This window comes from Aedes albopictus, chromosome 1 (genome assembly GCF_035046485.1).
Source record: "Aedes albopictus strain Foshan chromosome 1, AalbF5, whole genome shotgun sequence".
Classification (NCBI taxonomy): Eukaryota; Metazoa; Arthropoda; class Insecta; order Diptera; family Culicidae; genus Aedes; species Aedes albopictus.
The window spans coordinates 193,993,783-194,018,939 of record NC_085136.1 but is presented as its reverse complement, the minus strand read 5'-3'; the positions used below and the strand labels follow the sequence as shown (position 1 = coordinate 194,018,939).

At 37.8% G+C, this 25,157-nt stretch overlaps 1 protein-coding gene across 1 annotated transcript in view; it reads right to left on the bottom strand.

The window, feature by feature from the left end:
- Nucleotides 1–25,157, bottom strand: part of LOC115263783 (neurotrimin) — an 866,784-nt gene that overhangs the window by 70,950 nt on the left and 770,677 nt on the right. The window contains exons 5-6 of the mRNA XM_062846064.1: nucleotides 4,638–4,759; nucleotides 4,414–4,564 (exon numbers count right to left, since the gene is read on the bottom strand). Of these exons, the coding sequence (XP_062702048.1) occupies nucleotides 4,414–4,564; nucleotides 4,638–4,759 (273 nt within the window). The remainder of the gene's footprint in view (nucleotides 1–4,413; nucleotides 4,565–4,637; nucleotides 4,760–25,157) is intronic.

Below are 25,157 nucleotides of genomic sequence, written 5' to 3'. Positions count from 1 at the left end.
AAACTCATTTAAAGACATTGGTAATAACATCCTTAGGGATGCCACCATATTGATATACGAAAGACCAAAACTAGTGACACATGAAGATGATATATTGAGAATTCTTAATCTACATCATGAAACTCCTATCGGAGGACATTTAGGTACAAATCGATTGTACAGAAAGCTTAGACCGTTATATTCATGGCCCCACATGAAAAAACGCATAGCTGAGTATGTAAAAGCATGCACACTTTGTAAAACAAACAAACATTATTCTCAAGTTCAAACAAAATTTGTTCAAACTACTACCCCTACAAAATCATTTGATATACTTTCAATTGATACAGTTGGACCATTTACCTACACAAATAAAGGCAAACGCTATGCAGTAACCATGCAATGTGATCTTTCAAAATTTATTATAATAGTTCCCATTCCGGATAAATCTGCAACAACTATAGCAAAAGCAGTTATTGAAAAATGTATTTTGATATTTGGCCCAGTATCTTCGATAAAAACTGACCAAGGTACTGAATATAAAGGAGTATTCGATAAAGTTTGTGAACTTCTTAAGATAACACATACTTGTGCCAGTGCATATCACCCCCAAACCATTGGATCATTAGAAAGAAGCCACAAAACATTGAATGAGTATTTGAGGATTTTTACTAATGATACCAAAAATGATTGGGATGAATGGTTACCATTTTTTAGTTTCTGCTTCAACACAACACCATGTGTAGATCATGGATATACGCCATTTCAGTTAGTATTTGGAAAAACATGCAATTTATTTGATATAGCTTATTGTATTAAACCAGATCCTTTGTATAACTACGAAGTTTATGAGAAAGAATTGAAATTCAAACTTCAAACCACACATTTAAGAGTACGTGAAGCAATTGTACGAGCAAAAACAAAAAGAACTACACAACTCAACGCTAAAATTGAAAATACAGATTTACAAATTGGCGATACAGTTTATCTAAGAAATGAAAATAGACAAAAACTAGATGCAGTAAACTCCGGACCATTCACAATAAAAGAACTAATGGACTGTAATGCAGTAATCTTTAACCAGAATAATCAACAAAGACTTCAAGTTCATAAAACGCGCCTTACGAAATTTAAACCTTTAGAACAAAAAAGATAATGACAACAAATACATTGTTTATTACACTCAAAATTATCGTTCCTTAAAAAAGGGGAAGAGAGCCCTCAAAACAAAAATTATTTGTATACTGAAAATTATTTGTAAAGGTAAGAACAAAGCATAAACGGAAAATTTATTATTGTATACCATAATTTTCTTTTAGGGGGAAGGTGTAGTGGAATTTTCCACAACATCTTTTTCTGCATCGCAAATTTATTATTTCCCACGAGAAATAATGAATTATGCTTAGCTTAACGACAACGTGCAGACTTTTGATTACCTGACCGGCCGATGTCATCTAACACCCCATGCGCGGCTCGAATTGACCACGCAGCATTAATTCGTGTGAACATGCTTTATTCTTTCCTCAGGTAATGTGTAACTTTTCTAACTAATAAAAATCATTCATTCAATGTCCAACAAGCAAAGTGTATACATCGTGTCCTGATGACAGACCCGTGCGCCTTCTCCATTAATGTTCGCGAAGTACAGTACAGTAGGTAACAACTTTATAGAATACTGCTACTCCAGCCAAGTCAAACTGTTCTTTACACACTTAGAAATTCTGAAATTTGCACGAAACGGAATCACCAATGAACGTAAATGTTTTCAAGACTGAATCATAATTTGAACTCAATTTTACGCGCATCATGTAAGTGCTGGTTGGTTGCGTTAGATGTCAACAAATCCGTTTCACCAGAAAAGTAGAAGCAGTATCACGTTCATCAGCCACCTTCCAACTCGGTGAAATAGCCGAGAGGTAAGAGATGTGGCTAACGATCAGGAGATCCGGTGTTCGAATCCATGCATGGCATTATTTTACTTTTCTATGTTTTATCTGTCAAATCGTTTTTTTGCGATTGCTAGACGCTAAGAAAAAATAAGTTTTATTTTGGGGTGTCTTGAAAGACGTAAATTTACATGTTTCAACCTCTAAATTTGTGTTTTCGGAGATGCTCGTATATGTCAGGTACAGGACATTTAAAATTACATGATATTTTCTAGGTGTGAACTTTTGATTGCGTGCACAAAAATCGCTTACCAGGAATAGTACATTATGTGTAACTAATGCCATAAAAATTTCATCAAAATCGGTTAAGTGTTGACGAAGATATCGTCGAAACAAGAGACTTACCATTCGAGAATCTTGGGCGAACAAACATTTTAAAAAATATCACTTTTTTTTACCTGAAACTGTAGAGCCAAAAATACTGAACCGAATTCAATGAAATTTTTTCTGTGCAAAAAGTATGTATGCAGAAGTATTGTGTCAAAATTTCATTCAATTTGATCTAATCGTTAAAAAGTTATAGCCATATATGTAGCACTATGTCGCAATATGCAGATGTGGTTTTTGGTATGGTGACATTCAAACTGCTCTAACTTTTGAAATGTTCAACCAAAATGGCTGAAATTTTCACCAAAATGGCTGAAATTTACACTGTCAAAGTTTCATAAAAATCGGGATAGTGTTGTCACGTATGTGGCAGCCCTAATCCCACCTAATGCATCTATCGTGTATCCACAATGGATTCTTTTGTGGATACACAAATGTTTACATACAAGATGTTGGATTCTTAAAAATGGCGGCCTCGCGCCCTGGTGAGTGTTGTTAATTCTACAGTCAAAATAGCTCACACTAATTTCAAAATGTTAAAAAGTGCCCAAAATTTGAAAAAAACCGTTTTTTGTTTGAATTGTTAAAAAAAAGTACTGAACCGAATATAATTAAATTTTTCATCACTTATTTTGCCTTATTTTTACTTGGAGAACCAATAGCCGAATTTTCAGACGTGTTCATGCACAGATAAAAATAATGAGGTTTACAGGTCATGTAAACTTCATTTTAGTCATGTAAACTTACCGTTATGATGGTTTACATGATATATTATGTACATCTGTGTTATATGTCGTGTAAAAACTCGCAGTCATGCTGAATTACGTGACATATAATGGAAGTGTACATGATATTTCATGAGATTTACATTACATGTTATGTAAACTTCAGTGAAATCTCACGCTCCAATCATGTGCATTATATGTCACAGAAATATACACTCTCCTTTCGATCTGTGTGAGCAAACAACAAAGTTATAGCCTAAACAAATTTTAAAATGGACGCCCAAAATTTTTTAAAATCACATTTTACTGTCTTGACAATATTTGCGCCAATACTGAACCGATTTTAATGAAATTTGTAGGGTATTAAGGTGTCATAATGTATCACGGAGCTTCCAAACGAATCATTGACTTTTTGATTTTCAATGATTGTTTGCCTCGTGTTTTTGAAGTGATAAAAAACTGATAATTCTGCAGTAACGCAGCTGAAAAAGTATCATCGCAATCACTGTGAGTGAGCATATGGGATGATACTTTTTCATACGAATATTCGCTGTTGTGGCTGAGAATTATCACTTTGAAATTTCGAGCCACACATCCAACATGGCTACCAATGCTGATGATGCCGTAAAAAGCCTTAACTACACTTAATATGCTTTTTTTATGTTAAAAAATCTGCTATTTTTGTGAACGCAATCAAAAGTTATACATTATTTAGTGTGTCTCATTTTTTTCGAGTCCAGTCTTTATTTCCCTGCAAAACAATAATGTGGAAGGTTTTTAATACTGATAATATCCAATCTGCCGCTCTACGCATAATTGTCCCATGTTATATGGGATTCCCATATAACATGGGGCAATTATGCGTAGAGCGGCAGTAATGCACAGGAATAATTTTCACCAAATATTTGTATATGGCACTGCAATGACAATCAGATATCGGTGCAACCACTCGAACGAATAGCATTCGATTGGGATCACCACCGATCAGCGGAGTCGGTGATTCTCTTCCGCCCTTGAGCGACGCCTTGTAGTCAAGCCGTTATTTTCATCACTTTAAAAGCTCATCACGAGACGTAGTGGGCTTGGTATGTGTGCACGTTTGTGTCGCTATATTTGAAAGCTTTTTCTATGTGCACCGCAAGCATTCGGGCCGCATCATGTCTATCTATTCCATTCTGTATGGCTGAGCAGAACAATCAGATGCGATACAAGCAGATATTTACACATTCGATTGCGCTTTTCATTATGTTTGTCTTTCCATCTTTTTGCTCGTGATCATCAATGATCAGAACACAGCATAATCGCGCGCGATTATAATACAAATAATGAGCTTTGAAGAGCATTCAACCGGTGAAAAATAGCAACATTGGTACAAAGTTTGCACTGCCTACTCATTCTTCTGTATACAACAAGCGAGATTATGACTAGGTACTTACACAGCACATCGAGTCGCATGTCGACGGTCACCGGATCACCGACATTGTTGTCCGCCGTGCACTGATAAACGCCTGCCTGCTGTCGTTCTACTCGTTCCAAGGTCAGAATTGGGCCTTCGCCGATTTTGTTGGCCACTTTGACGGGACTACCCTGTTGGAAAAATTTGAAGAAAACAGATTAGTTAAAAACATATCACCCCAAAGGAACTACTGTTTCAGCTTACCCTTTTAGTCCAGTAGATGGATGGCACCGGATTACCCGATGCTTTACATTCCAGCGTTACCACGCCACCTTTTCGAGCCGTTAGCTGTCCACTGGGAGGTATCACCCTCACACTGGGAGGAACTGAAATGACAGAGTTGGAATGAGACATGTTAGTGGAAGTCTATAATTTCATTCGAGTGTTTTCTTTCTTATGTGATGTATTTTGCGAAATGGAAAACCATGAGTGGAATATTTTATAAGTTAATATGTTTCATTTTACAGCAAAGCTTGAAATAGAAAGTAGTGAATGACTTCATATAAACTTAGAGTAAGGGAAAGTTTCAAGGGAAATAAACTGAATCTAAATAGCAAGCTTTCCAACTAAAGCTTCCGTTTAGTCCACAACTGCACTAAATCAAATTCGTTTGATACCAGATTCTAATATATAGGTCCCTTAGTCTTTAAATTAATCTACGGGTTTCTTGCCCATGATGAAAAGCACGAGAAAAATGAAAACATCTCACACCTTGAACCCCCCAAATCCGCATAAAACACCGCAGCAAAACATAAAGAAAAACTTCAATAACTGATAATGCTCGATTCACCGTGTCTTCATCAAATTTCTGCCCGTCTGCCCGTAGCTCTGCCTTTGTGCGTCTTTGCAAAGATCAATTTCCCCAAAGCATGGATGAAAGAAATTGGAATTTTCCTGGTCATTTTACTCTACGGTTCTGTTCTGTGTCCGGTGTCTGCGGCGAATGACTTGAGGAAGCAACGCAACCGGGAGCGGGTTTATTTCGGAAGGCCAAAGAAACAGCAATTTCTTTCATTTCTACACTTTTGTAAATAGCGTACAACGTTTAACATCGTCCCCCGGAGCCGGTCGAATGCCGGTCAGTCAGACACGGTTGCGGTGGGATGGACGGCAGAGAGTGAGTAGAATTCACAGACTTCCCCGAGGATTGCCTCCAGTTCGTGGGAATCAATAAATGCGATGGGTATAGAGACAGTATGGTCCAGTATTATGCACTACGAGGAACTGTCAATTCGGCTGTTTGTTGAGAATAAGATATGATCAAACTGTACATGAACGAACACTTGCTACTCCTACCCGGGTAGAGCTTAATGGCAAAAGAATGGCAAATTTTACCATTAAAACTGAATGTTTGAATGGCAAAATGTGTTATTTGTTTGTTTGAAATAAGAGTTAAAATAACAAAAATAATAACAAAATTTTGGTAGCAGAAAAACTTAAAAATAACTTATTTTGCCATTGTAATAACAAAGTAATGGTAAAGCTTGCGGAAAAAATTGAAGAACAAAAGAAGTTATTATTGAGATATTGATAACAAAATAAGACCCAAATTAACTGTTATCGATGAATAACAAAATATGACATTCTTGAGTTATTGATAACAGAATAAGAACAAATTTAGCTGTTTATGTGGCGATCAAAATAATGGTAGGTAGGTTGAAATTAGTCTATGGTTTAGTTGTTGAAATTCAATTTTAAAATAATGGTAGATTCAGTTATTATTTCAAAGTAGCAGAAGAAAGGTAAAATGAACTATTTTTTTTTTCTTCAATAAAATTTAAATTCATCAATCAATGTAAAAACAGTTTTATTTAATGGAAACTAAAAACTCAAAACTTTTGCGAGATACGTCGAATTGAAAAGTTATGTTTGAAATATACAATATAATAGTTAATGGTATATTAAGAGTAAAATATTTTATGGTGCCTAATGTTTATAAATAATTTCTCACAATATCAAAATAATGGTAAATTATGTTATTGTTTTGATATTTTATACAATTCATTATAAAAGGTGCTAAATTGCAAGTTTTACCATGATATTAATTTTTGTTATTGATGTGTTATTTAGCATTATTCATGAATAACATATCAATGGCAAGATTGGCTATGATTGTATATTTTGCTATTGATTTGCCATTTTAAGTTTTTCATAATAACAGAAGAATGGCAAAACGAGATATGATGTCAAAACCAGTTATTATTTTATCCTTTGTTTGCCATTAGCCTCTACCCGGGTACTGGAGCCATGATAGGCAGGTCAGCTCCCTTTGCTTATATTTTGATCGATTTTATCAGAAGTGTAAATTCCCGGAGATAGAACTTCAACGATACCTCTTCCTGTTATGTTTGGAACACAATGTCTGCGCAGAGCTTGAGATTGATTGACCGCTCGTTCCTAGATGCTTCTACAGTAACGCCAGATCAGCTGCACTCACGTAAGGAACCAATGATATAGCTCCTTGGGACTGACTAATGATTTTAATTTTGGGCATGGCGCCTGCTACTTCGTCAGATTACAGACCAATATAAAGAAGGTGAAGGAAGCGGTGATTGCAATCGCTTGCCCACGGCATTTGAGTCCGCACAAGGTCGAACTTGAATATCGGAGTGGTTTACGGGCAGAGTTGGGGCAGAGGGTTTACGTTAGATGGAGTATTAGATCGTGTGATGATTACTCTGAATATGATGAGACACAGTTTGTTGGTGCATACTTGTAGAATCGATATGATAGAGTAAAGCTGTGTGCTGTAAAGCTGCAAGGTAGGGAAACGGTTTTTCAATTCGTTTCTGCTTCTAGAGATGGCTACGATCAATTGAATATGCATGAATTGTATATATGTAAAAAGAAGAGGAAGAAAATGTACAGAAGAATAATACAACATTGAGGAAAGTGACGGCCCGGGGATGGAATTCAGGACCTTCGGTCTACGAATCAGAAGCGTTGGCAAACCACCAAGCCAACTCACACAAGCAATCGAGATTTTGTACATGAGTATGATAACCATTAGTACCGTAGACGTATTAATCCTCTGCATCAATACTGAAAGCAAATATCATCATAATTCATTTTGAAAGAATATTCCGCATTCTTCGAACACCTACTTTACTTCCACACCACGTTCGTTTAGGTCAGCAGCGTTACGCTGGTGCAAAACATTTCTTTTGAGGTTTTTCAGCAGACCGGGCCACAGTCTAGAGTGCGCACACATACAAACACACACACACACGACCGGTTTCAGAACTGTGTGTCCAGTCAGACTCCAAAGGCAGAAAAAGGATTAGCTTTATATCTAATTCTGTTTTTTATTACATCCCTTTTCTGCTCCGCAGCTTTGGCGAAGGTCTGTTTGATGGCTTTTCCACTTTTTCCTGCCTTTTCCGTGCTGTCCTGCAGCACGATCCCCCGGTCCAACTGGTGGATTCGATGGTTTTAGTTTTGTACTTTCTTTGGCAAGTTGACCGATTACCTCCGGGGACGATTATGTTTTGTAAGCCATAATTTGTGTGATTACCACTTTCGTTTAGCCGGAGTTTGTGTGTGATTGCCGGCTGGACCCATAGGTGAGCCCGTGAGTGTACGTGTGTGGGTGTTTACGTGGTGTTGGTGGTTTTCATTTCCTCCATTTAGCACAAATTGGCTCTGCCAGTTCCGTCATTTGATGTTCACTTTCGAACATTAAAACGGCTTAACTTTATTCGAGCATCGGAGGATATATGTATGAAGCTGCTTGGGGAGATGAAATAAACCACGGATTATGGGTGAATTTATCTTTCTTCGGAGAACTAAAGGCAACTGGTTTTGAAAAGTTTTTGAGAAAGTGAAAAGGATCAACCAGTGTTATGATAATTCCAAAAGATTAACAATTTTGGGACCTGAAAATGGTAAGTCGACAACCTGGAAGTGTGCGGTTACACTGATGAGAGAACGCACATCTTGCAAATCGAATGCTTTAGCAAGAGTTGATGAAGAAGTTACTCACATCATTGTAAATTCGGTGGGGTACGTAGGATCTGGGACTATTTGGGCAGGGGGACCTATTGTTAATTCTCGCTGAGATGGACCCCTGGCTTACACCCGAGTTTCAACCAACGTCTGCCTGAGACCTTAGGGTCAACTTCTTTCGATGGGCTGATCAGGAGTTCAATAAGCACTACACAAGACCTAAGCTATGTACTACTTTATTCTTAGAACTTACAATTTTGGTTTTAGTGTATTTGTGTGGGTTGGCCGGCCGGCATTTACTGCTGCAGAACTTTGGAGCGCTGATGGGTCTCGGTGGTGACGATGGCCTCAGGGTTACCTCAATTGACAAGTAGGGGAGGTGACGCGGTGTTACACGTGTTGGTCGTGACAAGGGCCCTACATTTTCAATTTCAATTGAAATTTTCAGGTGTAGTTTGTAAACAATGTTTACAATTGTCAATGGAAGCAAGGCGCCGTCGTCGTCGCCCAGTCCGACTGTCATCCGATGAACCGACGGTGCTGCGCCGTCGCAGATGCCGCTTTGTTTCGCACTCACAAGCTCACGCAAGCTCGTTCGACATCAAATGAATTTCTCTGTTGTAACTCAATTAATGAGTGTAACAACCGACAAATCTGTGTAATGTTGATGTATGCTATGCATATTTTACTGAAATAGTCTATTACCCATAAAAAAAATTATGCAAACAAACATTTTAGATAATTTGAAAATTTCAATTGAAGCCCAGTCGGTCAGTGTTGAGAATACTCACTTGCAAGAGTAATACTGACTTGCTTCTATCTCAGTCCAGAAGCATGCTATCAAAAAATGATGCTTGAAGGGCTTTTAGATTGTGGTTTAATCTAAAAGTTTGCCAAATAAAGTAAAGGTCGCAGACGCATACCAAAGTTGTGAGAGAGCTGTGAGTACGAGGTGAGTAAAATTCGTGTAATTTATACTCACCGTGTGCTCACAGCTCTTTCACGGTTTTGATATGCGTCTGCGACCTTTACTTTATTCGGCAAACTTTTGAATTGAATTACAATCTAAAAGCCCTTCAAACATCATTTTTTGATAGCATGCTTCTGGACTGAGATACAAGCAAGTGAGTATAACTTTTCCCTAGTGAGTATTCTCAACACTGCAGTCGGTGTGAAAATGAGCCGCCGCCCGTCGTTGCGTCGAAGAAAGCGACAAAAAGGACGGATGAAGCGAAGCGCTTGGATGTTGTTGTGAATGTTCCCGTCGTCGGGGTCCGTCCGATGCTGATGGGTGCTCGCTTTCAGCGTCATGTTTTGGTTTCGACGATGTAGGCCCCTGGTCGTGACTCGAACCTCCTGGTAGCGGGATGCTAATAAGCGTGGCTTCGAGCGTCCTTTAACCCTTTGAAAGCGAAGGCGATCGAAGATGCTACCTGGAACTCTGTTGAACAAGTTTGGGTCACTATCAAGTTAGGGGACCGACAGCTATTTCTTTGTGCAGTGTACATCCCTCCAGACAGAACACGAGATTTGGATCTTATTGGTGTACATTGTCAATCCATCGCCAAAGTTACAGACATCGCGGCGATTGATGACGAAGTTATGGTCTTCGGGGATTTCAATCTAGCAAACATGACATGGACGCCAACTCATAGTGGTTTCCTCCATCCAGATCATGATCACTCCACTTTTCATTCTGGTGCCATCAGGCATTTGGACAGCTACAGCACCGCTACGCTACGCCAAATAAATCATGTAGTGAACGAAAATGGTCGTTCCTTAGACTTGTGCTTCGTGAGTAATAGTGACACGGCTCCATCCATCTATCCGGCACCGGCACCACTAGTTAAGGTGGTTGCTCATCATCCTCATTTAGTAGTTACCGTTGAAGGCACCATTGTGGATCGTGATTGCAACTGGAATCCGGTTGCTATATGCTATAATTTTCGAAGAGCTGACTACGGTAGTATAGTAGCATTGTTGTCCAGTATAAACTGGATCAATATTTTGGACATGCCAGATGTTAATATCGCTGCACAGACTTTTACCAATATCTTGCTTTACGCAATCGACAGACACGTTCCTAAAAAAGTCGTTAAAGAAGATTCCCGGACCCCATGGATAACGAACGATTTGCGTTCATTAAAAAGAATTAAAAGAGCTGCTCTCCGAAGGTACGTTAAATACCGCACTCCATCACTTAAGATCCAGTATATCAGACTCAACTACGAATACAAGAGGTTAAGCCATTTTTGCTTCGATCGCTATCAAAGAGGAATACAGCAGCGTTTAAAATCCCACCCGAAAAGCTTTTGGAACTACATCAACCAGCAACGAAAGGAAGTCGGTTTGCCATCATCCATGGTCTACAACGGAGAGTCGGCTTCTTCTCCTCAAGAGATTTGCAGGCTTTTTTCAACTAAATTTGCAAGCGTGTTTGAAGATGAGCAACTATCCTCCAACACCATTTTCACCGCTGCCAGCAATGTTCCACTAGCAAATCAAACCCTCAGTGCCGTTGATGTCAACGAAGAATCGCTCTCACGTGCGTTGTCGCTGCTTAAATCGTCGCTAAAACCCGGACCTGATGGTGTACCATCAACGTTTCTCAAAGCGAACGCTGTTTGTCTCTTGGAACCTCTCCTCCTGTTATTTAGACTCTCGCTCTCTAGTGGGATTTTCCCATCTTGTTGGAAAATAGCTGAAATGTTTCCCGTGCACAAAAAGGGTAGCAAGCGTGACGTTAATAACTACCGAGGAATAACTTCATTAAGCGCTGTTTCGAAGCTTTTTGAGCTGGTGGTTTTGGACTCCTTAAATTCCCACTGCAAACAGTACTTGAGTGCTGATCAACACGGATTCACTTCTGGACGTTCTACAACTACGAACCTGCTGTGCCTTACATCATACATCACGAATGGCATGAATGCTCAGGCTCAAACGGACGTAATTTACACTGATTTAACTGCCGCATTCGATAAGTTGAACCACGAGATCGCAATCGCAAAACTTGATAGATTAGGGATTAGCGATAATCTCCTTGGGTGGTTCCGTACATATCTTACTGGTCGTCAACTGGTGGTAACTATAAGTGACGTTCGCTCAGATAGTTTTCGTGCAACTTCCGGTATACCGCAGGGCAGCCATCTTGGCCCCGTTCTTTTTCTTCTATACTTCAACGATGTTAATCACACTGTTCGAGGACCAAGATTATCTTTCGCAGACGATCTTAAGCTATTTCTGCGGGTCTGTTCAATTGCCGACTGCAGTTTCCTTCAAGCTCAGATCGATGCCTTCGCGAACTGGTGCATACTTAATCGGCTATCGGTGAATCCAGCGAAGTGCTCGGTTATTTCTTTCTCCAGAAAGAAGCGGACAATAATCTACAGCTACAATTTGCTAGGAACGCCTTTACAACGAGTACATTGTATTAAGGATTTGGGGGTGCTGCTGGATGCAAAACTGTCATACTCGCAGCATATTTCATACGCTGTTGACAAAGCGTCACGAACTCTCGGCTTTGTTTTCAAGGCGGCGAAGAAGTTTACCGATATCTATTGCCTCAAGTCGCTGTATTGTGCTTTGGTGCGATTAACACTAGAATACTGTTCTGCAGTCTGGAGCCCGAACTACAACAATGGCAGCGACCGCATTGAGAAAATACAACGGCGCTTTCTCCGTTTCGCGTTGCGCAGGTTGCCTTGGAGGGATCCAATTCGTCTACCGAGATACGAAGATCGCTGCAGATTGATCGACCTGGACCCTCTGCGGATTCGACGGGACGTATGTAGAGCACTGACCGTTGCTGATATCTTCCAAGGGAGAATTGAGTGTCAGGCTTTGCTGGAGCAGCTAGACATCAATGTTCAACCTCGACTGCTGCGCAATAATGCTATGTTTAGGATTCCTTTCCGTCGAAACAATTATGGTTTGAACAGCGCCATGACCGGACTTCAGCGTTTGTTCAATAGAGTAGCGGCTGTATTTGACTACCATCTACCTAGGGAGGCGCTTCGTCGCAATTTTAGAACTTTTTTTTCAAATAATACTTGATCTGTAAGATACGTGTCGATTTTATTTTAATTGTTTGTGATAAGGTTGATAGTTTTAAATTGTACTGTTTTTGTTATAATTTAAGTTAGACATCATTGGGACTTTGCATAGTCTGTTGATGAGTAATAAAGATAAAGAAGCCGGAATTTTTCCAAGCGTTATTATGGAGTTTTTTCTACGTTTTTCTGTAGTTTTGGTGGTCAATAGCATCAAAACGATAGAATATTATGAAGAATATTTTTCTGAATATCCTAGGTCATCCAAACTATTCTTGAGTTTAGATCCTTAAGTCTATGGGTATAACAATTACTTCTTTCATTATAAAAAGCTACGATTTGTAATCTATCATATCCAGTAAGTCTTCTGAAAGGTTAATGGACATTATCAGATCAGTTGGGATATCCTAGGTAATCCAAATTGTTATTGAGTTTAGATCCTAAAATCTACAAGTGTAATGGTAACTTCTTTCATCATACAAAGCTACGATTTGTAATCTATCATGTCCAGTAAGTCTTCTGAAAGGTTAATAGACAATGTCAGATCAGTCGGGATATCCTAGGTCATCCAAACTGTTCTTGAGTTAACATCCTGAAAACTACGAGTGTAACGATAACTTCTTTCATTATACAAAGCTACGATTTGTAATCTATCATGTCCAGTAAGTCTTCTGAAAGGTTAATAGACAATATCAGATCAGTCGGGATATCCTAGGTCATATAAACTGTTCTTGAGTTAATATCCTGAAGACTACGAGTGTAGCGATAACTTCTTTCATTATACAAAGCTACGATTTGTAATATATCATGTCCAGTAAGTCTTCTGAAAAGTTAATAGACAATATCAGATCAGTCGGGATATCCTAGGTCATCCAAACTGTTCTTGAGTTTACATCCTGAAGTCTACGGGTGTAAAGATAACTTCTTTCATTGTACAAAGTTACGATTTGTAATCTATCATGTCCAGTAAGTCTTCTGAAAGTTCAACGGACATTATCAGATCAGTTGGGATATCCTAGGTCATCCAAACTGTTCTTGAGTTTAGATCCTAAAATCTACAAGTGTTATGGCAACTTCTTTCATCATACAAAGCTACGATTTGTAATCTATCATGTCCAGTAAGTCTTCTGAAAGGTTAATAGACAATATCAGATCAGTCGGGATATCCTAGGTTATACAAACTGTTCTTGAGTTTATATCCTGAAGACTACGAGTGTAGCGATAACTTCTTTCATTATACAAAGCTACGATTTGTAATATATCATGTCCAGTAAGTCTTCTGAAAGGTTAATAGACAATATCAGATCAGTCGGGATATCCTAGGTCATCCAAACTGTTCTTGAGTTTACATCCTGAAGTCTACGGGTGTTACGATAACTTCTTTCATTGTACAAAGCTACGATTTGTAATCTATCATGTCCAGTAAGTCTTCTGAGAGTTCAACGAACATTATCAGATCAGTTGGGATATCCTAGGTCATCCAAAATGTTCTTGAGTTTAGATCCTAAAATCTACAAGTGTAATGGTAACTTCTTTCATCATACAAAGCTACGATTTGTAATCTGTCATGTCCAGTAAGTCTTTTGAAAAGTTAATAGACAATATCAGATCAGTCGGGATATCCTAGGTCATCCAAACTGGTTTTGAGTTAACATCCTGAAGACTACGAGTGTAACGATAACTTCTTTCATTATACAAAGCTACGATTTGTTATCTATCATGACCAGTATGTCTTCTGAAAGGTTAATAGACAATATCAGATCGGTCGGGATATCCTAGGTCATCCAAACTGTTCTTGAGTTTAGATCCTAAATTCTAAAAATGCAACGGTGAATTTTCTCAGATTACAAAGCTACGATTTGTAATCTATCATGTCCAGCAAGTCTTCTGAAAGTTACAGTGGTTGTTTTCATCAACTACGCTTTATAACAGTAAGGAAGCCCATAATGTATAACAACGCTTATTGTTCCTCTAACTGCTATGGCAAGTACAGTGGGCTATGTAATACCACTTAACGTAGTGGCAAAAACCATCATCACAAAGTAGACCTAAAGCTATGGTCTTCGGAGTAGTGTTGATGATCTGCAAAATCTCAACACTATCTTGAAATGACTCAATTAATTTAATTATTAATGACACTTTACACCGGGTTGCATTCGTGTCCTACTCATGATATGCCAGGGGGATTACATATTACAGTTTACAGTTTACAAATTACAGTTTTACATTGTGAGAATAACTACTGTTACTATGAAGAGTTAAACGTCAGGATAGTTTGGACGACCCTCAATGTCCCAAAGGTTCATAATAATAGATAGTGAACTTCAGATTGATCCAGTGACCGCGATTGATTATAAAACGTTACTCTGTATGTCAGATATAGCTGATATTACGCGATTTCTGAACTCAAAAATAGTTTGGATGACCTGGAACATTTCCATTGTGTCTCTAAATGACATTTGAGGTTTCAAAAGCTTCACAGATCTCAGCAGATTATGCTATGCAATTATTTATGGCGAAGCACATAAAGTTATTTTTGCAGATTTGAAGGACTTCATTATAGAACAGTTTGGACGACCCTGAATGTCCTAAAGGTTTATAATAACAAAGTAGACTTCAGATTGCTCCAGTTACTACGGTTGATTATGCAGCGGTACTCAGTATAACAGATATGGATACTGTTACGACTGTAGACCTGAAGTCATGAACTCCAAAGTAGTTTGGCTGACCTGGAATATCCCTGTAGAGTCTCTAAATGACATTGGATATTTCAAGAGTTTCGCGGATCCCAGCAGATGATGCAATACTATTATTTACGGCGAAAACACATAAAGGTTTCTTGTAGACTTGAAGGACTTCATTATAGAACAATTTGGACGACCCTGAATGTCCTAAAGGTTTATAATAAGCTAGTACACTTTAGATTGCTCCAGTTACTGCGGTTGATTATGCAGCGGTTCTCAGTATAACAAATATGGGTACTGTTACGAGTGTAGACCTGAAGTCCTGAACTCCAAGGTAGTTTGGTTGACCTGGAATATCCTTGTAGTGTCTCTAAATGACATTTGAGATTTCAAGAGCTAAGCGGATCCCCGCAGATTATACAATACTATTATTATGGTGAAAACACATATAGTTATTCTTGTAGATTTGAAGGACTTCATTATAGAACAGTTTGGACGACCCTGAATGTCCCAAAGGCTTATAATAAGTTAGTAAACTTCAGATTGATCCAGTAACTGCTTTTGATTATGCAACGTTACTTAGTATAACAAATATGGGTACTGTTACGAGTGTAGACCTGAAGTTCTGAACTCCAAGGTAGTTTGGCTGACCTGGAATATCCCTATAGTATCTATAACTGACATTGTAGATGTCAGGAGCATCGCGAATCCCTGTAGGCTATGCAATGCTATTATTTGTGGCGAAAATACATATAATTACTCATGTAGATTTGAAGGACTTCCCTATAGGAGAATTTGGAACACCTAGAACATCCCAGAATATAAACCTTTAGATATTCTTGACGAAGGCTGAATGAATACATAAAAACGTAACCCACATCCAAGTTCAGCTTTTAGAACAACTGGTATGTCAATTATTTCGTTTTTCCAAATTTCATGGTGTTCAGGATGTTCTAGGCTATCAATGAAGTCCCAAATACAAATATTCTCATTTTTCCCTAATAGAGGGCTCAATTTGCAACAACTTTGCCGAAGACAGTATTCTGTTTTATCGAATGGGTGAATTTATACAGCCGTTTCTATGTTGGGGTCATATATGACCCCTCCAGCTCCAAAGGGTTAAGCCTTTATTCGCTCGGCAAGGGGCTCGTTCCCCTCCGTAGGACTTCTAAACCATCCCAGGTCCACGGTTGGCTCTCTAAGAATGCAAAATGTGTTGATCCCGGAAATATTGGGTCCTATATTCACGCAGAGGATACCATTTAGGGGGGGTGGGGGTAAGACGGACATGTTTAGTAAACACTCTATTTTGACAGTGTAAACAATGCGATAATTAAAATTTTATCTCCATACTATATACTTCAACTAAGGTATTTTACAGTCTGCACGCCAATTTTGCAATAAAATTTGATTTTCCATGACTTTTGAGATAATTAAAAAGTGATCTCCAAATGTATGTTTTTTAACAGTGTGGGTAAGACGGACCGGTAGGGTGGGTAAGATGGACACGTTTGGAAATTTAGCTAATACGCCTCTGTTTGTGTTTAATGATGTTTGTGGCCGTTTGTATTCGGTAGATCAATCATAGTAGAATCTAAATTTGGCCTCAAATTACTTAGCAAAACGTGTTTCTGCAAATTAAAATCTATTTTGTAAATTGGAAACCTCCATAGACTGATAAACGCCTAACAGTATGCAATGCTCTGGTAATTTTACAAAGTTCAAACTGTTCCAACAACAAAAATTCTAATAAAATGAATTTTTGAATAAAATATCAATATGAAATGCTTTATACGGCTTCCACAATCATTTTTGTACTCCATAGATTTCAATTTGTGAACAATGTATGGGTCTTAATGTATTTCTTACGGCACTATAAAAGTAACCCCAATACTGTCCGTCTTACCCATCCTCAAGGCGGACCGTCTTACCCCCACGCAACGCAAAATATTCATTCCACCGCCGTTATTTATAATCCATGAAATTTACCTGAATGTCGTTGTGTATAGGATGGAACAGTTTAAAACTACTGGGAAACTCAAAATAAAATGCAAAAACTTAGCAATTTAATGTTAAAAAGCTTATTAATTGCCGCCTCAAAATTAGATCCCAGCACAAAAGCGTGTAGCCTGGTAAAAGATTGATTATTTTTTGCACTTTTGACATATCGACACCAACATTTCAAAAGGGCGTAACTGCTTTTGGAATCATCACCTTCTTTTAAAGCTGTGGATCATGTGTTATGATTTCCACGTTTTTCACAACAAGTACCAGATGGGAAAAACTCTGCTCTTTCTGACAACCTCGGTGGTTTGAGTGTAAGGGAGGCAGTACGATCTACAGCTTTGAAAGAAGGTATTACTTCCAAATGCAGTTACGCCCTTTTGAAATGTTGGTGCCGATATGTATTCTCTCATGGAGTGGTTCAATAACACAGCGCAACATATTTTTGTCTCAAGAGCAAACTTATGTGTCTCCGAAGGATGTTGGGCCGCTGAATCCGAATCCGGGCTCAGATTTGCTCCAACACGTCACAATTTTGAGCTAGACCTCAATTTATAGGGCAAAATATGCGATTTTGGGCTTTTTTGACTGCAAGCCATTAAGCAAGGAAATATTTTTTTTAAGCAATCAAAAGGTTAATTAGTCAAATAACATCTAAATTAACGACTCATGCAAAATATTTCGTTTAACCTAATCTAATTTGATTAATTTAAGCGATTTATGTTAGTATGAAAACTTGCATACAACTTTTGGAGGGTGACTTGTACGGGAAATACCGTACCTAACATAAATCGCTTAAAACTATCAAATTCGATTTGGTAAAACGGAATATTTTGCATAAGTCGTTAATTTAGATATTAATAGACCAATTAACCTTTTGATTGCTTAAAAAAATATTTCCTTGCTTAATGGCTTGCAGTCAAAAAAGCCCAAAATCGCATATTTTGCCCTATAAATTGAGGTATAGCTCAAAATTGTGACGTGTTAGAGCAAATCTGAGCCCGGATTCGGATTCAGCGGCCCAAAATCCTTCGGAGACACATAAGTTTGCTCTTGAGACAGACAAAAAGTTAATTTTTGTTACGCTGTGTAATCATCAACTGATAAGAAGATAGAGTTAATCGTAAAAGAAAGTCAAATTTCAGCTCTTAAGTGCCAGAACTAGTCGGTGGTCCGTCTTACCCACCCGGTCCGTCTTACCCCCCCCCCCCTTATAGGTTAAGGTAAGATAATGCTGGGCTACTGGGTATTTTGGTGGGATTTTCTAAGTACAACCGAAGGTGCCTAAAGGTATACCTGATTCAACAGCTGGTCGTTGAAATTCACAACGTCGTTCACAGTGGTATTCGATTTCCACCTTTTCCACTCAATATTTAAGCTTCCACTTTAGCTGTTATAAACTTTTGGCTCACTATATAACTTATGAACTGGAGGTTCGGTAGTTAGTTTTAAAAAAAAAACAAGACACTTGTTAACTCGACTGCGCCTAAAACTGAAGTGCGCGTTTATTCAAATTAAAATTACTCCAAACCTATCATCAAAGCCCTAACTGCTGACCTAGCTCCTTACCAGGAACTCTGCCAACATGCCATGGGTGCTATCGTCGTCGTCGTCGTCGTCATCATCGTCGTTGCTGCATGCGCGGGACAGTATCTAAGTGCAACGTGTTGTGCGGTGTCGGATTATGCTAGGGAAGCAGATGGATTGGACTGGTGGCGACTAATTGAATCCAACGTGACGGCTACTTGTTGTTGTTGTTGTTGGACTTGGCTTAAGCGATGGGCCAAGTCCCTTGATGATGCATCCGGCCTCGAGGAGTGGTCTTTAGCTTATATACTTCCGAACTCTTCAATAATCAGTGTGGAAAAGAGACCTAATGCTGTGATGATCGAACCCAGTAGCCTACCCTTTCTTAATAATATCCCCTTTTTGATATTTGCCGACAGTCCTTTATTAGCTCGTGACAACTCTACGTTTGACTCCCATGCAGCAGTTTTCTTTAATGTTTGTATCGTCTTTGAATGTGCGGTTTACAAGCTTTGTGAAACATACATTGGTGATTTACATTATATTTTGTATTTATTATTTATTCTAGTAACTAAGTGTGCGTGCTTGTATTTTAGTTCATAGCTATCTATTTTAATTATTTTTAATGTCTTCCTTGACTACAATATAAGTTTTATATACAAATAGTGATTTAACAATAACTGACAATTTAAATGATTTGTTGCAATAAACTTCTACACGGAATCATGATATGGGATTTAATGTGCAACGGAAACACTATTTTGGGCACTTGCTGCTATAACTCAGTCAATTTCAAACCGATTGACTTGAATTTTTAAACATGGCTAGATATTGTACATATCTCGTGTTCCAAAAATTAAAACAATCGGTTCAAAATTGACTGAGTTATAGCAGCAAGTGCCCAAAATCAAGGGCTCAATGAAAGTCTACACGCACTAACTACTTTTAACCAGGTTTTATTACAACACTACTCACTAAATTGCGTGTGTTGTGTGCACTGTACGGTGGGCCAACCGGCGGTTACTCCTGCTGATTGGCCCCAGTAGAACGGGATTGGCGTCACTTTTGGAGGTCGGTGTCACTCGGTGACTCGGTGAGGTTCTCAAGGGCGAACTTCACGTCGGGAATCGCCTTCGTTTGACGATTGGAAGGATACGGCTCTGTCTTCGATCCAAGACTTAATCGCGGACAGAATTCTTTGACTGCAGGGCCATTTTTTTTTTTGGTTGGTTACGTGGCTTTTCGCCCTAGATGAGTTCGCCACGAAAACCCTGATTCATTGTTTATCTCGGGTATGCACTGTAATCCAACTCTTTCCTCAAGGCGATCTAATTTTGGGCACCGTGAAGATTTTCTGAACTTTGCTCTGCGGCTTTCAGCTAATAAGCACGTCCACTGACTTTGATGTTTTCTATAGGAAAGAGACCGAGCCTGAATCTCAATGTTTCCAGTAGCCTACCCTTTTCATGTGATTTTCCCTTTTTAGCTCTTTTTTTCCGTCCTATTTCCAACTCGCGACAATCTTTCGAATAGGTACTCCCGCAGCAGTTTTTATAATGTTCTGTGTTGTGTTTGAAATGTGTTTTACAAATTTTGTTCCAAGTTTTGTCCAACAATCGGTTTCAATTTATTTATTTATTTAGGTGTGCATCAGAGCGTTCATGATTAACAAAAAATTTAATCATGATTAATCATTGATGATTAAATTTCCAATTTTGGTGATTATTGATTATGATTAATGAATAATTTGATTTTAAGGATGATTAAAGATTATGATTAATGATTAAAATTGGTTTTTCTGTGATTATTGATTATGATTAATGATTAAAAATGGCTCATTGATTAAAAATCATGATTAATCAATCACAAAAAACTGGAAATGATTAAAATATATTTATTGTTTAACATGTTTTTGAAGTTTCAAAAGTAAAAGGTAACTCTGTCCGGGAGATTTTTGAAAAAAGAATCATAAATTATATTATTTAGAGCAGCATTTGAACCAATTTAAATTGGATCATATATTTTATATGATGAATCATTTTTGGTGATGAATGATTAATGATTGATTAATATTTTTTCTTATGATTATGATTACTGATTAATGATTAGATTGCAAAAATAGTGTGATTAAGATTAATGATTAATGATTGAATGAGATTTTTTTGTGATTATGAATAATGATTTTGATTAATCCTAATCATTAATCATTAATCATGATTAAATTTATGATTAATCACTAACGCTCTGGTGTGCATGCTTCATATCCCTTTCGAGGCGGAGCACAAAAAAAGTGAAATTTCCATACAAATTGCTCATATTTGGCTCTCCAGAACTCTCAAACTTTTTTACATATCAACATTTTTTCTTTGGCATTCGCTAGAACTACTCCTTGTCTTTCGATTCCTAGCTTTGTCCACCCAGATAAATCGAAAATGACAAATTTTCGACAGACAAAACTTTTTCATGTTTTACAATTTTTGCTCACTTTTTGTTTAACTTGTTGTGGTCAATTTCACACACAACATAAACAAAAGTTTGTTTGCACACATGCAAGTATAAGTAATGGCTCAATTATCAAAACAATTTACATCAGGTAAACCAAAGACTAAACAGTTGAAAAAAATACACAAAACTGTTATTGCTCAACAGCACAAATGTGCTGGTTCGTCACGAAAGGGATATATATTTTTTACTTTTTAGTTTTAGGACAATATTGGTGTATAATATGAATAACATGAATTTGAAAACAGACAACACATATCTTTAACTGTCAATATAAATATTCTTTCGAACGTGTATTTAGCCACAACAGTTTAGATAAGTAACTTTATGCCCAACGGTAACAGAAGGGTATTTTCTTTCGTAAGCCTGACCATCTGTTCTCCAGAAGCAGAGAAGTTCGAGTGCCAGTGTGAGACTAATGGCAACGACTCACATGACAAAATGGCGCTTGTGATTGGAAACTAGTTACGTAGAACTGCCTATCTCTCAATTTCATTTGGAGCACCGCATACTCCTCGATATACTGAAGCAATTCGTTGCACGAGGTGTGTTGGACAGGATCCATGGTGCGAACTTTTAGAAGTAAATAAAAGAAAATCGGGTTAAGTACGGTTCCTTTGAATTCCACTAAGAATTTGCATCCTTTGACAGATACGTATACAGTCGAGTCAAGTACAAGACACTGAAGACGTTCTTACAGTTGAGGTCGAAATACGTATCTGTCAAAGGATGCAAATTCTTAGTGGAATTCAAAGGAACCGTACTTAACCCGATTTTCTTTTATTTACAGATATTCCCCTAACAAGCCCAGGTTAATCATCATCATTTTAGAAGTAATCATACTATCTACCAGATCTGTGAGAACAGACGCGAGCGGGGAACAGATTACATCGTGATGGACTATATCCAGGGATGCGATTATTATTCAACTTCAGTATAATCAACATTCACAGCTTCCATTACGAAACGCTCAGGTAGTCCAGGAGAAGAAAATCAGATCGGAAATTTCAGCCAGCTGACCAGTTGACGAACGAAAACGGCCATCGATTTCGCCACTTTCTAGTTATTTCATTCGTAGCACATGTTTCCAACACAATTTTCCTTTTTGTTACACCAGGATATCGTAACTGCAGTCGGAAACTGCTTAGAGGATTGCTGGTGCTGGAGTTCAACAAGAGCTGCCATCAATAACAATGCCAAGAGATGGGAAACGAAGTCGTCGAAACGAATGACTCAACAAGGAGTGCAGAGTGATTTTGGAGGAAAAAACGCAGCGCAGACGATAAAAAAATCCGTCTGAACATGAGACGTTACAAAAGGCTTCGTAGAAAGAAGTATGGGAACCTTATGAAGGACGTGCGTGAGGTGATTGAATTGTGGAAGCTGTACTTCTGTGCAGTACTTGTTAGGAAAATGTAGGCACGGGAGACCAAGAATAATAAACATGTGAAAATGAACTGCTTATATATGGAAGAAGGAGATAGAATTCAAAATAAAACTAGGGTATGTGTTCCATCAGTAATCTCACGCTCCCATATTCATACTATTCGAAAACAAGCGATTACGGCACCGATTGATTCCGTTCTTTTTGTTTTCATGGGTGCTCACTTCTAACAAAAAATACAAAAATAAGAAACAAAACAAACAGAGCTTCATTCCTTTGTTTTTCATAGGATGAAAATGGGAGCCACATGCTTAATAAGGGATCCAATTCCTTTAAAGAAAGAGATAACGAAGATGCAGAGATTGAATCTAAGATCTTCTGCCTACAAACCAGAATCTGAATTGTTTCCATAACATTCGGTTCGCTTTAATATTCGTGTAGAGTTGATTGGTGTACGTCGACGTCAAATTTGTGAACTGCTGTTGAAGTTCATGTTTCTTTTACAAATGATATTTCGACCTCAATTCAATGCAAATATAACATGCAAATAATTATAACAGCAGGGCTTTCCTAACAAATCTTTTCATAGGAATAATTGGAAAAACGTTCTTCCGAGGATGCGCAGGAATCTCGTTAAACCAGTGACGAAAAAGCATACATGAAAGCAAGTTTCTGCTCTGCTCACTGGAAAAGTTCCTTTTCTTGATGGCACTCTAACGAGCAACAGACTACATGTTAACATTATTAACGCAGTGTAAACTAGTATTCCCCACTGCAAGTACGGGGAAGATAGGAGCATGTTTGCTCAGCTGACGACACTTGACTTTTTGCCAACTCGAAATCTCCAACCGCAAGCAACATTCCGTGAAGCGAAGCTCATTATAACACTCTTTGCAACGAGTGACTGATGAATTCGCTTGGCTGCACCACAGACGCACCAAAGCAGAGATTCATCCCTGTATGCACGGTTGGTGAACAGGAGTATCTCCTTAAATTTTTTGCGAAAGCAAGAAAAAATAATGAAGAGGTTCACATTTGTTGCTCATTTTATTGCAAGTCTGCAAAACAAAGTAGGAATAAGAATCTATTGTTCTAGGATGGGATTAGTGATACAAAAGTATTATATGTAGTTCAATAGTATGTATATTGGACATTATTTACCTTGTACGGATCATTAATGTAAAATACAAATATCCTTGCATATCAAGATGCAAGCAGAAAAAAAATTAAGCACAGGCTTCAGCCTATATGTGTTTTGAATCTTTCAGTACAGTAAATTAATGTAACTGGAACCTCAATCCATTACAATTTTACTGCTTTAAGAATATTAACCAACGCGTTGCAGCGCTTTTTCGCATTCACCATATCGTAACAAGGCAAGTAACTTTATCTTTAATCGGAAGCGTTGTACTGCAAGGCAAAAAGCGACGAATTGGAACAAAAATAATAACACTAAACAAAGTTGAGGATAACAACATTTTTGACGCAGCATAAAAAACGCCCGTAGAAAGCCAACGTATCCTGTCCTGTTTGAGCACGGTCTGCGCTCCAACCCGCTGCTGGATTAGATTGCAACCAAAACGAGGCAACTCGTTTCTACATGTGTAAAATGGGTGCATAATTCATAATGCATCCTGGTTAGGGTGTCCCAAAATAGAAAAAGTGTCAAAAAGTTAACTTGCTCACCCTTAGAATGATAGATTAGGGTCCCAGCAACAATAGTTCCATACATGAAAACTCAATCAAAAAATATTTAGAGGTTGCACGCATCGATTTTTTGAAAAATGGACGATTTTTGATGTTTTTACCAAAAATATGCAAATATGGTTTGAAAAATAAAAGGAATAAAAATCATCAATCAAAGTAAATCATAGTTCTGGGTCCCGCAAACAAAGTTTGGAGAGAGTTTAGGTCATCAAAGGTGATTTTCTATATTTGGAAAAGGTTAAAATATCAACAAATCGCGATTTTAATCACCAAATTTTTCAAAAATGCTCAATTTTAAAGGATTTTGAAATTTTTACTGCGATTCACAATTCCCTTATTTTATAGCAAATTTTGTGTAAATAATTTCGGGTGAAGACAGTTTTGAGCTATCTCCTTCGTGAGTTGAGATATCTGCATAATAATGATAACACAATCAATGAGAAAAATCGGATTTTCTTATGTTATTTGTTTTTGCTCATTAGTTTCTATGACTACCATGCAAAAAAAAAGCAAATAACAAGTGTTTGTCTTGTTATGTTATGCAAGTACACATTTTTGAAGATTTCCAGAAATAATTGGGTTACTTTGATAATTTTACATTGATTGTGCTTACTGGTTCAAAGAAAGACTTGAAAAGTGACTAGCTGCGAAATTTTAAAATATAAGTGTTCGCAAGTCAGACAATCAAATTCCATGTGTGAAGTTCTATGATATATTTTGAGTGATGTGTAGATCTCTCAACAATGTTTGCCTTTTTTAAATAGATTTTGGTGCTCTTGTTAAGCAAACATAAAGGTTCTTTCCAGTTATATCAGAATTACTGCTCTAACATTGAAAATAACTAAAATGAAATTAAAATTAAAAAAAAAAAATAAAAAAAAAAAAACTGTAAGAAAGAAAAATATAGTTTTATAGTTTCAGC